Raw genomic sequence first — 15602 nt, 5'->3', positions numbered from 1 at the left:
TACCTAATATTGCACTGTTAAGAGCTGAGCACACAGGTTCTCTCTGAATTGGGTCAAGCTGGTTTCCAACTGGGCTGTTCCAGGGGTCGGAATACGCTAGTAAACTGAAGGCATCCTGGTGGAAATGTAACAATTTGTCTTTCAGTTCAAACAGTTCAGCTGCTGTGCTCACAGGGCTCCAAGTGGAGACGAGCAAGATCCCGCAGCTCTAAGGTAGAGGCCAGTGACGGGGTGCTTTCTGTTCTGAATGGCAGGGTTACACAGCACAGCCTAACTGGTTTGCACTTTCCTTGTTAGCAGCCTTTCCCCTAACCAGCCTCCCCCCTTCAAACACTGATAGAAAGACGGTGTACTGGTGAAGGCAGACGGGCAGTCCGGACATTCAGACACTTCACCGTACAACTTCTTTCCACCCACAGAATCTGACATTAAAGGACAGGGTCTGGCTGTACCTTTTTAAAAAATAGATGGGGGAGCTGCACACATGTCATGAATGTCATCCTCTCAAGCTCAGTATGTAAGAAATAAAGCTGAACACTCAACACAGTATTGACAGATCTTCCATCCACTGGGTCACTCCCCAAATCCCCATAAAAGCCAGAGCTGGGCCAGGCTGAAGCCAGGAACCCAGAATTCCATCTGCGCCATGTGGGTGGCAGAGGCCCAAGTGCCGAGCCATCATCTGTCTCCAAGATGCATGAGCAGGAAGCTGGATCGGAAGCATAGCAGCCAGCATTCAGACTGGCACTCCAGTGTGGGGCAGAGGGCATGCCAGGCAGGGGCTCAGCCTGTGGGGCCAGCATGCCCACCCCTGACACTTCTCTTAAAAACCTTAAAGTAACTGGGCCAGCACCGTGGTTCAGTGAGTTAGGCAGCTGCTTGCAAAGCCAGCATCCCATGTCGCAGTGCCAGTTAATGCCTGGCTGTTATGCTCAGGCCTCCAGAGGAGGCATGGAGGATGGTGCCACGAGAGAACAAGATGGAGCTCCTCGTACCTGGCCCAGCTACTCCTGCTACCTTGGCCATCTGGGGAGAGATCATTCTCTCCACTGCCCCCTCTCTGACATTCTCCTGTTCCAATAAATGAATCAAAACAAAACAAAACAAACACCTTCAAAGTAACAAACCCCGACCCCATTGCTTTCCTACTGTGGGAGGCCCGTGCCAGGGTGGCTTCAGATCCAGCTCCCACCGCTAGGTAGGTGCGGCCCTTCGTGAGGAACAGTCTGCCAGTTTAGTCCTTTGCATGAGGGAGAATACAAAGCTGTCACACGTCAGTCACACGAGGACCAGACAGCATGAGCAATGATGGCTTATTCTAGTCCCAGCGAGTGAGACAGAGGCAGGGCCAGAGCGCCAGCCTGTCTGGAAGCTGTTCCAGATTTTCAGAGTTTGAGAATCTACCCAAGTGATGTCATTCAATAAACTATGTCTTATGCCAAACATCAGCACCTGAATCTGCAGTAGCGCCAGCACGTACCTGAAGAATGTAGGAGATGGTGTTCTCTGGGCATTGCAGTAAGCATTTGTAAAGTGTTACATTTTTGAAGTCACAGGTTTCTGGCTTTTTTTAATTTTTATTATTTTTTTGGACAGGCAGAGTTAGACAGTGAGAGAGAGAGACAGAGAGAAAGGTCTTCCTTCCATTGGTTCACCCCCAAATGGCCACTACGGCCGGCGCGCTGCGCCGATCCAAAGCCAGGAGCCAGGTCTTCCTCCTGGTCTCCCATGCAGGTGCAGGGCCCAAGCACTTGGGCCATCATCCACTGCCTTCCTGGGCCACAGCAGAGAGCTGGACTGGAAGAGGAGTAACTGGGACAGAACCGGCACCCTGACAGGAACTAGAACCCAGGGTGCCGGTGCCGCAGGCGGAGGATTAGCCAAGTGAGCCGCGGTGCCAGCCAGGTTTCTGGTTTCTACAGCATTTGCATGCCTGCTTTCTGAGCTGGGAAGGGTGTCTGTCGCATCTGTCTGTATTTTGTGTTGTTTATAAACATTTTTATGCCTATAAATATGAGCAATACAGGAGCTGGTGTTGTGGCATAGTGGGTAAAGCTGTTACCTGCAGTGCTGGCATCCCGTGTGGGCACAGGTTTGGGTCCTGGCTGTCGTCACTTCCAGCCCGGCTCCCTGCCAACGCCCTGGGAAAAGAGGCAGAGGGTGGCCTATGTTTCTGGGCCCCTCCCAGCCACGTGGGAGACCTGGATGAAGCTCCCGGCTTTGGATCTGCCCAGCCCAGGATGCTGCAGCTATGTGAGGAGTGAACCAGCGGAGGGAGGACTGAGCTCTCTTTCTCTCTCTGCCTCTATTCTGCCTTTTCAAATAAACAAATCTTTCAAAAAAAGATAGTGTCACTGTGCATAAAATATATGTGCATGGGGGTGAAGGCACAAAATGAAAATGTCTGATACTGCTGCATTATGAGTTATTTGTTTAAAAAGAAAAATATTAAATAATTTGAAGGAAACATGCCATCTTTTAGGTAGATTCTCAAACTCTGCTCATGCTTGGCTTAAAACCTGGAACAGTTTCCAGGCAGGCTGGCGCTCTGGCCCTGCTGCCTCACTCGCTGGGCGAGCAGCTCCTGGCAGGCCGGGCCCACCTGCCTAAGCTCACTAACTCGCCGCTGAACAAGCCGAGTCAGGAAGGCAAGAGAAGTGGAGACAGCAGGAAAGGAAGGCTGGCGACACACTAGAAGGGCGAACACGAAGTCAGCACAGCTGGCTGCGACCTGCGGCAGCCCCCGGCCCTCTGCTCCCCAGGGCTGCTCTGCACCAAGGGGCGCAAAGGCAAGCCTAACTTCTGGTGAAACAACTCAGTGAATGCCGTCTTCTCCTTAACCACACCACCCCAGCTACAAAGTCCGTCCTGAAGGCCAAGATGGAACTGAAAACTCCTCCCAGAGCACAGTGCATTGTTCCCGTCCGCGTGGAGCCGGTGCAGACGCACAGAAGGGTGGCTCCTACCATGAGGTGTGGAAACTTCTACTTGACACAAACCTGCTACAGCAGACTTTTTAGAGCGCACCCCCGTGTCTATGAAAAACAACCACCTTGACTGTAACATTCTCTCGGCAGCAGCGCCCGACACAGATGCACCTGTCTCTTGCGTGACTGCTGGGCAGGGCCCCAGGAGCAGCAGGATGCACGGCAGGGCCCAGGTTTGTAGCCGGCTGTCTCCCATCTGCCTGCACAAGCACATCTAGGACGTCTGCACAAGGATGAAACTGCCTAACAACACGTTTCTCAGAACATCCCTGTCATGGGAGTCATACATGAATGCATGAGTCAGAAGATTATGCAAATCCCAAAACATTCAAGATTAAAAAAAATCACATGACCTGCCCAGAAAAATAAATAGTAATTTCTAATCTTCACCTACAGCAAAAACATCATCTCTGCTGCCCTCCGATCGCCCCCTTGTGCTGTGCGTCACTTTCTTTTCTTCTCCCTCTCTGCATCAGGCGTTGGAGAAGGCAGGCAGCTCAGAATATCAAGAAAGCCTCTGAGCATGGCTGCAGGTGCCTAGCTGTCAGAGATGCACACTCGAAGCCATCTGCATTCTTAAATTACAACATCATACGTTCACATACTTTGGTGTTTAATCAAGGAGTACCTTTGAGAACTGGCCCTGTAACATCATTTTCTGAGTTATATACGAATGAGAATCAAAGAATAAGCTGACAGAGTTAGATCTTCAATGTTCAAAGGTACTACTTAAGTCACAGATTTCTTCACCTTGCTCAGCATAAAATTTTAACAAGAAAACCAAAATCGATGGTTGAAACATTCATATTCCCCAATATCCTCTAAAACAATTCCTCAAAGTAGGGCCAGGGGCCCCTGGGTAGTGCAGGATCCTTCCTGGGGTCTGTGAGGTCAACACTATTTTTATAATACTACTAAGCTTTCCCTTCTTCCTCACTTTCATTCCCTCATAACTACACAGTGGGCTTTCCCAGAGGCTATGTGATCTCACAACTGAACGCAGAAGTAGGAACCAGAGTCCAGCTGATCGTCTATGGAGCCAAGCAGGGGCTGGTAGCATGGCCCAGCAGGTTAAGCCACCACTGGCATCCCAGATGGGTGCTGGTTCCAGTCATGGCTGCTCCACTTCCAATCCAGCTCCTTGGGAATGCGCCTGGCAAAGTAGCAGAGAGACTTGGACTCTTCCCACCCACAAGGGAACCCAGATGAAGTTCCAAGCTCCTGTTTTCAGCCTGGCCCAGCCTTGGCTGCTGTAGCCATTTGGGGAATGAACCACCAGTGGATGAAAGATCCGTCTCTCTCTCTCAATCTCTCCCTCTCCTAACTCTGCCTTTCAAACAAGTAAATCTTTTTAAAAAGATGTGCAAAAATATGAAACAATGCTGCTGCTCTTTTATTTTGGGGGAAGATCATTACATATTGGTGGTTTAATGGATTTAGTTTGGGATGAATTAAAGATTTTAGAATTTTAACTTTTTCTTAATTTTTGTTTATTCACTTATTTGAGTGGCAGACAGAACTCCGATCTGCTGGTTCACTCCTCAAATGCCCACAATGGCCAGGGTTGGGCCAGGCCAAAGCCCAGCCACGAACTCCATCCAGGTCTCCCACATGGGTACAAGGACTCAGCTCCTTCAGTACACCCGCTGCTGCCTCCCACAGTACACATCTGCAGGAAGCTGGGGCTGGGAGCACAGCCAGGATTCAAATTCTTTTTTTTTTTTTTTGACAGGCAGAGTGAACAGTGAGAGAGAGAGAGAGAAAGGTCTTCCTTTTCCGTTGGTTCATCTCCAATGAAGATCTGAAGCCAGGAGCCAGGTGCTCCGCCTGGTCTCCCATGCGGGTGCAGGGCCCAAGCACTTGGGCCATCCTCCACTGCCTTCCCAGGCCACAGCAGAGAGCTGGACAGGAAGAGGGGCAACCGGGACAGAATCCGGCGCTCCAACCTGGACTAGAACCCGGGGTGCCGGTGCCGCAGGCCAAATTCACTCTTCAACACGAGACACAGGTGTCTTAACCACTAGGGCAAATACCCATCACAAGTTTTAATTTCTAATGCGGTATCAATAAATGTAAACCATTTAACAAAAACTCTTTGGGAATCAATTTTTAGAGGTTTCAGACACCAAAATATTTGAGAATCACTGCCCTAAAGTATGCTCAGAACATAACAAAGAAGTACTGAGTTTCCCAAAGGGATCATTCTAGTCTCCTAAAATAATAAAGAACCCAAGTGTTAAGTTTTTTCTTCCTGATACTAGAGAAAAGTTCTACAGAGTTACACAGTGATCAAAATCTTTAATTTGGAAAAACTAGTAATACTTTACAAATGAATTTGATAAGCGTATTCTATCTGATGCTGTACACTGGAGATACATACTTCAGAGAAAGATCTACACGGGGGAGACTGTTAAGTACAGTCTAGGGCCAGCACTGTGGCACAGTAGGTTAAGCCACGGCCTGCAATGCCAGCGTCCCATACTGGAACCAGTTCTAGTCCCAGCTGCCTGCTAATGCTCCTGGGAGAGCAGTGGAAGAGGGCCCAAGTGCTTGAGTCCCTGCCATCAATGTGGGAGACTCAGCTGAGGTTCCTGGCTTTGGCCTCCACAGCGCTGGCTGTTGTGGGTATTTGGGGAGTGACCCAGCAGATGGAAGATTTCTCGTTTCGTTGTTCTTTTTTTAAGATACATTTATTTATTTGAAAGGGAGAGTCACAGAGAGGCGAGAGGGGGAGAAGAGGGGAAGGGGGAGGTCTTCCATCCGCTGGTTCACCCTCAAATTGGCTGCAATGGCCGAAGATGTGCCGATCCAAGGCCAGGAGCCTCTTCCAGCTCTCCCATGGGGGTGCAGGGGCCCAAGCACTTGGGCCATCTTCCGCTGCTTTCCCAGGCCACAGCAGAGAGCTGGATCAGAAGTGGAGCAGCTGGGACACAAACCAACACCCAAATGGGATGTCAGCACTGCAGGCGGCGGCCTTAGCCGCTACATCACCCTATAGGACCCTCTTGTTTCTAATTCTGCCTTTCAAATAAACAGATCTTTAAAAAAAACAACAGTTTGACCTTAAGGAAATTTCCTGATACATGAATATCTGATTTGCCCTTTTAAACGACAAACTATTTCATTAATTCTTTTTCATTTGGCACAGAACGCACAGCTCAGCCTTTCTTTGATAGCTCAGCTTCACCATTAGAAACAGCAGCTGTTGTGCTAAACTGAACGTGGTGATTACACCCCCCCCCCCAGCCGAGAGCAGACGCGGGGGGGCAGCCCCCCCCCCCCTTAGGCCGAGGGCACCGGCGGGCGCTCCCCGCTCTCCTGACCTCGGCTCAGGTGCCGTGCGTGCCCTTTCCTCCCATTCCCTGTGCCTCAGGATCACAACACCTGTCACCCACTCCTAGTTTTTGCTTCTTTTGTAACAAATCGACTTTTAAAGGGTTATAACTTCTCTACAGCTACCTGCATGCTGACTTACGTTAGGAGGAAACTCCTGATGCCCGAACAACACTCAAATCGTGGGAACTGTTCACATCTCACCTGACCTGATCACGCCCATCCAGCCAGAAGACGGCAGCGTGTCTTTTCGCCTATTCTAATCCCCACATACACAGACACCAGGCATGCCATCTCAGCGTGCGCTCCACGGCAGAGGAAGCACTGAATGTGGTGACTGACTACCTCTCCCCGCCTCGGCCACGGAAGACGCACTAACCATTTTTACTAAAATTATACAAATACCTCAAATGTGTAGCTTTACCAGTACACTCAGAGTTCTACTAACTATACCAGTTTACAGCTGAGAAAATAAAACTAAGAATTAAAGGGTCCACAACACTGATAAGTAACGGAACAGGATTTAGTTTTTTTTTGGTTGGGTCAAATGCTCCTTCCAGTGGAGCACAGCTTCGACCCCTCAAGCCGGCCCTCTCACAGGGGACAGGGAGCGGCCGGCCCAAGACCACAGCAAGAGCTGCTAGCACATCCCGACGTCCTCACACGAGCGTGCTCCTGTTCCTCTGACGCCTTCCGCTCTTGCCGGGGAAACACTCACCTTCAACATCTTCTTGTTCGCTGTGTTCTTGCCACACTCCCTCCTCAGCTGTTCACTCATGGCTTGCAGCTCTCTTCCAAAGTGGATCATTCTTTCAATGGCAGCCTGACTTCCGCCACATAACTGGCGTCTTAACTGGTTTGAGTCAACTTCTGCAAACCAAACAAAGAAGTGCTTCACTACTTTATGGAATGGAACACACGTAAGAAATGAACACACATTTCTGATCCATTTTAGACCTCCCAGTCAGTAAGCACTCCCCAACATGTCACCTACACACACAGACTCGTGCTCAACCGAGCAGGGAACTCTGCAGCTAATCATCACACTGGATCCAGAGCTCGGGAGTCTGGGATCCAGGGTGCTGCGCGCAGCCCAGAGGCAGGGCTACCCGTGCAGTGTCAGGATGGACCCAGTGTCTCACGAGTGTCACCAAGAGGCAGGGGCCAGTCTCTAAAACCACATGAAGAGGGGCCGGCGCTGTGCCATGGTAGGCTAGGCATCCATCTGTATGCTGCCAGCTCGAATCCCGGCTGCTCCTCTTCTGATCCAGCTCCCTGCTCGTGGTCTAGGAAAGCAGCGGAGGATGGCCCAGGTGCTTGGGCCCCTGCACCCACGTGGGAGATCTGGAGGAAGCTCCTGGCTTCAGATCGGCTCAGCTCCAGCCATTATGGCCATTTGGGGAAGTGGACCAGAGGATAGAAAACCTCTCTGTCTCTCCCTCTCTCTATAACTCTGCCTCTCAAGTAAATAAGTAAATCTTAAAATAAAAATTAAAAAATAAAACCACACTAAGCAAAATTAACAAAGAAAAAGAGAGAAGGTAGTAACTGCCTCTCAGGCTGTTTTAACTGACATATAACAGAGGTGGAGTAAAGTGTTCCTGGAAGCTAAGAGAGGCTAAATGATTCCAATAGAAACACAGATTATTATAACACATTATAATAATCAAAATAACTATCCTGGTTTTAGAAAAGAATTGTGCTATACATCTTGAGTGACAACTATCACGTCACTGCTCAGCAGTGTGAGTGGAAATCCAGAGTAACACAACTCCCTGCTGTGAAGATGACGGCGGCTGACACTGTGCTTGTTTGCTTTCCACAGGTTAACACACGGATTCACCCTGCACAGTGACCTAAGAGGCAGTTATTATACCCATTTTACAGATGAAGATGCTGAGGCACAGATCAGGTTAAGTGATCTGTCCAAGGTCACAGAGCTAGTAAGTGGAGTTGCAGACACCACTGCAGGTCATCTGCTCTAGAGCTCCTGCTCTCGATGACTCCGCTTAAACTGCCCTGAAGAAGCCGAAGTTGCTGATCTCTCACTGAAAAATGAGGTGAGGCTGCTTTTCAAATAATTTTGGTAAATAAACACCTTTTAATTTCAAAATGCCAAGAAATTCATATTTTCATGGAATTCCAACAAGCAATTTGTAGGTTTCAATAAATTTTCATTATTTTCTGGAAGTTTGCTGAAAGACTTTAAGGCGCAGTTTACTACATAATTTGTCTACAAAATACAAGTTTGCATGCTAGTCTATCTCTGAGTCCTGTGTATTTTTTCTCTGCTGGGGGAGGTCATACGTCAGCACCTAATATACCACACACAGTACTGGGCAGTCACTCATGTTTGCAGTGAACGAGTTAGGAACTGTTTAACAATTTAACTAGAATTTAACAAAAAGTTTAGTAATTTTGAATTTGCAAAATCATTTGACCCACTTGGCCTTACTGACTATATTGAAGTAAGTGTAACAAATTTATCTCTGACCTTAAAACCCTTAAGGCTCAACAGTGATTAGTACAGCTTCATTAAGCATAACCCTAAAATTAAGCCTGAACAGCCAATTCAACAAAGAAAACTGGCACTTGACTTCAGAAGAAATTCAAAAATAACTACTCTCTCTAGCTGAGAGAGTTCCAGTAATATGTATTACTGTCAACACTACTGCACACACATCACTAAATTTGGTTTATGCTCATCAGTACAAGTAAAAACATAACCTTGTAGCCATCATTTTTATTAAAAATGTAAGAAATATCACTGCAGACCCATTTCGGTGTCACAATCTTCCATTTCGTGGTCATGTTTAGAGCTACCATTTAGGAAACCATTGGATGAAGTCTCTCCAACTCCATTGGAGTAGTGATCTGTTTCCATGTCTACATCATTACTGAAAATGAAAAAACAAACCTAGTTTTAGAAAGATCATACTTGCAGCTTGGTGTAAGACAAATTACTTCTCAACTACTTAACCTACGTATAAACTAACTTCACAAGGCAATAGCAATCTGCAAAAAAGGTATGTAGTTACATCTCAAGTGTACTCAAAGCCAGATCCACAGCCGACGCTTACCAAGCCTGCACCTCCTGGAGCTAAGGAGGAAGACACGCGCTAACTGTGTGGTGGTTTTTGACTTGACACCAACAGGAGAGGGAACACTCTGGCACAACAGGCCTATCCCTGCTAACTATCAGGACTGCCGCCCCAGAGCCTGTTGGGCCAGCCTCGCCCTCCCCCAACACCTAAGTGTCAAATCTCACTCCTAAACACAAACAGATCTCACTCCTGAAGCCCACCTCACCTCCTCCCTGCCTTCATTTCAACCTGTGTCTGGACCTTTTTTTTTCTTAAAGTCTTCCCACGCTGGCACTTGTGCTCACTACTTCCAAGCATACCTTCTCTCCCAGTACACACGCTTCAGCACTGCCGCGGCCTCAGCCTCTCCCCCACCTCAGCACGCAACACCTGCCCCTCATAGGGCCCTGGAGGTGATGCTCAGCGCGGGTCGCCTCGCGTCACCTCCACTCTTCACTCACTGCGCACTGAGGAGGAGGATCAGTCTGCCACCTGCTCTGTCTGGACCTCTTTTCCATGTGAGTCCTTCCAAACCATCCACACACTCTTTTAAGGAACAATAAACACCTAATCTTTCTCATTTCCTCCAATGAACTAGGCAATGAGCACACAACCCAGACGTAAACAATTATGAAAATTTCAGAATTGTTTAAATAAAACAAGCTTTCTTGTTACAAAGAATATAAATTTGTTTTTTAAAAAAGTGATACAGATATAACCACTAGTTGACATCTTGGGATAAGGGTGTGCATATGGGCTGCGTGCATGCATGTGCTCCTGTTGGTAAAATCTTTAAGATAAACAGATGTAGAGATCTGGGCAGGAGGCGGCGAGGGCCCTGGTGCTCCACACCAGACCTAGTCAGAAGAGCTCATTAAATATCTCGACAAACGTTGACAATTCATAAGAAAAACTTTAAAAAGAATGCTTAATTTAATGATAAATCCTTATCATCATGGCTTTCAGTGGTTTTAATAAGGTAGTAAGCTCCCAACCCTTTTTATCGGACAATTCTGTTTTATATTTGTGAGATATTCACTCATTCAACACACATCTCAGAGCTCTAGGTCAGGTGAGGAATTTGTGAAACCCCCTGCCCTCTGGCACAAACAGCTACAGAAAGCCACATTTTATCGCAGCATAATCTGATCAGGACTGCGTTCAGAGTCAATCGCAAGGAGTGATACCACGTTTGGAGGGTGTAAAGTCGAGGAGAATGTTCTGGAAGAGGTGACACCTGAACTGGAGTTTTGCAGTTTAAACAGAGGTGACGATGGAGGTGAGAAGAGCATTTCAGATGGTGGAAGTACAAGGGAAAATGCACAGGTTTGCAAGTCAGAAATCCTGGGAAGAAATCCCAGCTCTGCAACTCAATGACCTACTAATGACTCAACTTTAAAAAATGCCATTTGTTTTCTGGTATTCAGCTCCACATCTGTAAAATGGTTTCAGCAGTTAATCCCACCTTCGCCTGCTTCACAATACACGACACGGCAATGAAAGCCACTACCAGCTACGAAACAACTGTCACCATTTCCCAGTTCCAAAGCTGACTCCTTCCCCTTCTGTCCTGGCACAGGGAGGCTGCTATGTCATCAACTCCTGTTAGGCCTGGTAATCACAGATTTATGGAGCAACTTTCTGCCATAGCAGCAAGAGAGAATTCACAAATTGAGGGCATTCCTCACATCAAACAAGGGTAGAATCCACTATCAATGGTAAAGTGCCAACTATAAAGTACAGAGACTAACTTCTAATGTTCACACTCCTAGTTTTTTACTACAGATTTTAATGTCACATTTCCCAATGTCAGCTCTACTGTGAAAGGTAACACTGACCTCCCCAGTAAAAATGAGTCTCTTTTCACGCTGTCCCAGGCTCCTCCTGTGGCACTCCAGTGGAACCCATTCCTTTTGTAAATTTTTGTCATGTGTGATTGATAACCCAGAAATCTTGAATAGTCTCTAAATTTTCAAATCTGGATTGTTTTTGCACAGACTCCTTTCTGTAGAATCATCCTTCCACTAAAATTCCACACTGAGGGGTCAGGGCTGGGGCACAGCATGCCATATGCCGCGCAAGTCCCGGCTGCTGCTCTTCCGATCCAGCTCTCTGCTAATGCACCTGGGACGGCAGCAGAAGATGGCCCACGTGTTTGGGACCCTGCCAGCCACATGGGAGACCCAGATGAGTTCCAGGCTCCTGGCTTCGACCTGGCCTAGCCTTGGCAGTTGCCACCATTTCAGGTGTGAAACAGCAGGTGGAAGATCTCTTTCTCTTTTACTCCTTTTCTCTCTGCAACTCTGTATTTCAAATAAATAAAGAAATCTTAAAAACAATTCCACACTAAAAGTTAGGTTATTTATACTTCAGTGAGAAAACGGCACACTGAAACACTCCCCGAGAATGCTGTGTGACCACTGGTTCATCTTACAGGGTCAAACTGACTCAGAGGCTGGCTGACTGCGCCAGCCGAATGGAGACCTTCTCTTGCACAGGAGGGTTCAATTTAAATGACGACACGTCACGGACTTCCAGGCTTCATGAGTCCTAAGCCCGAGTCTGTCAGGGCCCAGAGCACACTGAGACGGATCTGCTCTCCAAGCTCCTGGCAGGCAGCAGGTCCTCACTCTCCTCATGCTAAAGGCTGCTCGACAGCCCAGTCACGTGCCATCACGCAAGCTACGGAATGACACGCTTTCTGAAAGGGTTCTCCGTGAAGTGATTCTGAATTCAGCGCATTCTATACATCAAAAAACCGTTAACACTAGAGGTTAAATAGGTGTGAATCAGCACGCTGAACTTGAAAACAACAAACGGCACTGGCGACCACCTATACAGATCTGCGGTTGGCGGGAAGACGAGGCAGAGAGCCCTTGATTTGTCCTTACAGCTTAAGAGGGCGGCAGAGGAAGGAGGAGGAGCACCTGGAAGACTGACCGCTCTGGGGAACGGAGTCCCTGCCCTTCATGTTCTCTAGGAGCTTGGGAACTCCCAGACCCCAAGTCTAGATCACAGGATTGAGATCCATTCTGAATTATGAACAATGACGACACCAAAGCTAGGATGCAAGAGCAGGGGAAGTCACGTACCTGGTGAAGTTATTAAGTTGTTGTGACCTTGACATATTTATACTGTTCAGTTCCGGGACATTCAAACTGGATGACTGGTGTTTACTGTGGCAATACGACTGATGTGCTTTATTTGATAGGACACCATTACTACAACTTTCAAAACCTGAAAAAATGAGAAAAATATTACATAGAAAAAAAGACTAGATAATTTCCTCATATTCTGGTTTTTCATTTCAGACTTTCAAAATGTCAGAGGCACTAGACAACTCAAATAGCAAACAGATTACGTCTTCGAGAAGACACTAGAGCACTGAATTGTGAACTGTAATTATTACCTCCTCTAACATTTATTGAAGACTTAATTATGGATCGCATTTAATCTTCACAGTGGCCCTCTGAGGGCAGCAGTCCTGTGTCTCTTAATGACAGGGATACGTTCTGAGCAAACATGGAAACGTTATCATCCTGAACCCTGTAGCAAGTGTAACACAAAGTTAGGCGTGTGTGTGTCTGAGCGCGGCAAAGGTGCAGCACAAACACTTCATGGCACCGTCTCAGCTCCGTCACGGTCTTAGGGGCCACCGCTGCATCTACCCTCCGTCTTGACGGCAGGTCTGTGACATGTGACTTGTCGCCACCATGCTCATTTTACATAGGAACACACGGGGGCTCGGAATTCCCCCCAGCCTGAAGTGAGCGCACGCTAGCTATTCCAGATGGGTGCAGCTAAGCACACAGGCACGGGAATCACCCTCAGCATGCAGGCTGCTGGTGTGTGTACCCTACCGACTGGGAGAAAAAAGTCTGACTTGCTTCAGCAAATGAACAGTACAGAGCAAACCCAGAATGGAACAGCCACGCGAGGAGAAAGGAAACTGAGAAGGATCAGAATAAACCTGCACAAGGGGTCTCACGGAAGCCACGGAACGAGAACGTTTTAATTAAGAGGACATCGAAAGCCACAAAAAGCAAGACTGATGGAGTGAAAGAAACCAGGAGATAATGGACAGGGCGCGGGGCAGACCCGCAACAGTCTGGGTGGGGAGAGCCCGGAGAGGCTGAGAAGCTGCCAGCCGGCTCTGGTTCAGTGGCAGGGAATGACCCGAATCACAGGCGGGTCACCTGCACGTGTGAACGTTCATAAAACCCAAGACTGCCTTCGCATGACGCAGCACGCAGGATTCCGTGTAGGGACAACTCACTCGGAGCGTCGCCCTCGTTATGAAGATCTGCTAATAAGCTATTCTCAGAAAGAGCTGTCTCTTAAGTGAATTCCTGGTACTGGGAACACATGAGTCTGAACCTTCAGGTCTTCACCTACAACTTCTTGAGATCAAGCACACACAAATGCAAAACAGCTACACAAAAAATGTCAGAAAAAAACACAACGTTGGTTCAAAATAATAAAAGGTAAAAATTTAAAGGGAACATTGTAAGATTCAATCTCACCAGAAAAATGTGCAGTACTTCCTTTGCCTGATGCTAAACTGTGGATATTCATTCCGTGGTTGGGGCTCACACTTGGACTACTAAAGGGTCGAGGACTGACAGGGTAACTGTCTTGAGATTTTGGACTTCGGCCTCCCAAACACCGTACTTCACTATCCGTGCCATTCACCATTTCTATAAACTGACGCACTCTGAAAGAGAAAGAAACTCACTCAGACATAATCTTCCAATGGCCTTTAGTTTATTCATTAACAACAGATTTCTCAAAGTACTGAAAACATCTGTACTGTCAATAAGTTTGGTCATTAGATAACAAGTTAAAACTCATATTAGACTGTTTAAAATTTTCCAGAAAAAATGCCTGAACATAATGCAAGAGAGAGTAATATCATCTCCTTTAATGAAGTTTTAATAAAAACCTTTCAAGAAAGTTAAAATCTACCCATATCTATAATAAAATTAAAACAGATCCATTTCTTGCCTAAAAGTGACAAACACAACATTATCTGTGGAGCAGACAGCTAGTCTAGCGGTGAAGATCCCGGTACCCCCCAACAGAGCGCCGCGGTCTGAGTTCCAGCCCCAGTTCCCAAAACAGCTTCCGGGGAGGCAGGCAGCTGTGATGAGGAGCAGCTGGGTCCCTGCCACCCATGTGGGAGACCCGAGTTGTGTTCCTGGCTCCCACCTGGGGCCAGCGCAAGCATTTGGGGAATAAACCAGCAGATAGGGAGCTCGTCTGCTCTCTGCCTCTCAACCTCTCAAATTTAAAAAAAAAGTGTGTGAGGGGAGGGGCGGGTGTTAGCAAATCAACCAATGCCTAAGAGGACGATTTCCTGCACACTACATCCACACAGCACCGCCTTCTCACTCTTCCTCACCCCATTCCCATTCCCAATCTCAACCAAAATGACTGAACTCATGTAAACGTACTCATTTAAACCAGACAGTTCTGTTATGAATTACAAGAATTTCTGAGTTGAAATTTGAAGCTCAATTAACATGATTAAAAACAAAGATTCAGTCAATCAATAAAAAAATGCCACAATGGGTTGACTATTACCAAAAAACCCACAAAAACGCAGCCAAGCGTTGGCGAGGATATGGAGAAACTGGAGCTCCGGCGCGTGGCGGGCGGAAGCTAAACCGCTGCAGCGCTGAGGAAAACACTGGGGCAGCTCCTCACAGTGAGAACGTCACCAGGAGCCCCAGCGCCGCCTCTTCCGAGCACACACCGGAACTGAAAGCAGGGCTGCCACGGGCGTTGCACCCAGCACGCTCACAGCAGAACAGTCACGAGAGCCAAGAGGCAGAAGGCAGAAGGGATACAAGTTGTCATCCGTCAAAGGACGAAGACCGAACCAAACCCAGCATATACGTACAGCGGACTGTTACCCAGCCTTTTTTTTTTTTTTTTTTTTTTTTTTTGGCAGGCAGAGTGGACAGTGAGAGAGAGAGACAGAGAGAAAGGTCTTCCTTTTGCCATTGGTTCACCCTCCCATGGCCGCCACGGCCGGCGCACCGCGCTGATCCAAAGCCAGGAGCCAGGTGCTTCTCCTGGTCTCCCATGGGGTGCAGGGCCCAAGCACTTGGGCCATCCTCCACTGCACTCCCTGGCCACAGCAGAGAGCTGGCCTGGAAGAGGGGCAATCGGGACAGAATCCGGCACCCCGACCGGG

At 47.8% G+C, this 15602-nt stretch overlaps 1 protein-coding gene across 1 annotated transcript in view; it reads right to left on the bottom strand.

Annotated features, from left to right (window-relative positions):
• The window catches only part of RANBP9 (RAN binding protein 9), a 94392-nt gene that overhangs the window by 3443 nt on the left and 75347 nt on the right, over positions 1–15602 (bottom strand). Inside the window, exons 9-13 of the mRNA XM_051855085.2 lie at positions 13927–14117; positions 12496–12640; positions 9096–9217; positions 7039–7190; positions 4–115 (exon numbers count right to left, since the gene is read on the bottom strand). Coding sequence (XP_051711045.2) covers positions 4–115; positions 7039–7190; positions 9096–9217; positions 12496–12640; positions 13927–14117 — 722 coding nt within the window. The remainder of the gene's footprint in view (positions 1–3; positions 116–7038; positions 7191–9095; positions 9218–12495; positions 12641–13926; positions 14118–15602) is intronic.

The sequence above is a fragment of the Oryctolagus cuniculus genome, chromosome 5 (genome assembly GCF_964237555.1).
Source record: "Oryctolagus cuniculus chromosome 5, mOryCun1.1, whole genome shotgun sequence".
NCBI classification, from domain to species: Eukaryota; Metazoa; Chordata; class Mammalia; order Lagomorpha; family Leporidae; genus Oryctolagus; species Oryctolagus cuniculus.
The sequence above is the reverse complement of the archived record's forward strand: the minus strand, read 5'-3'. Positions and strand labels throughout refer to the sequence as shown.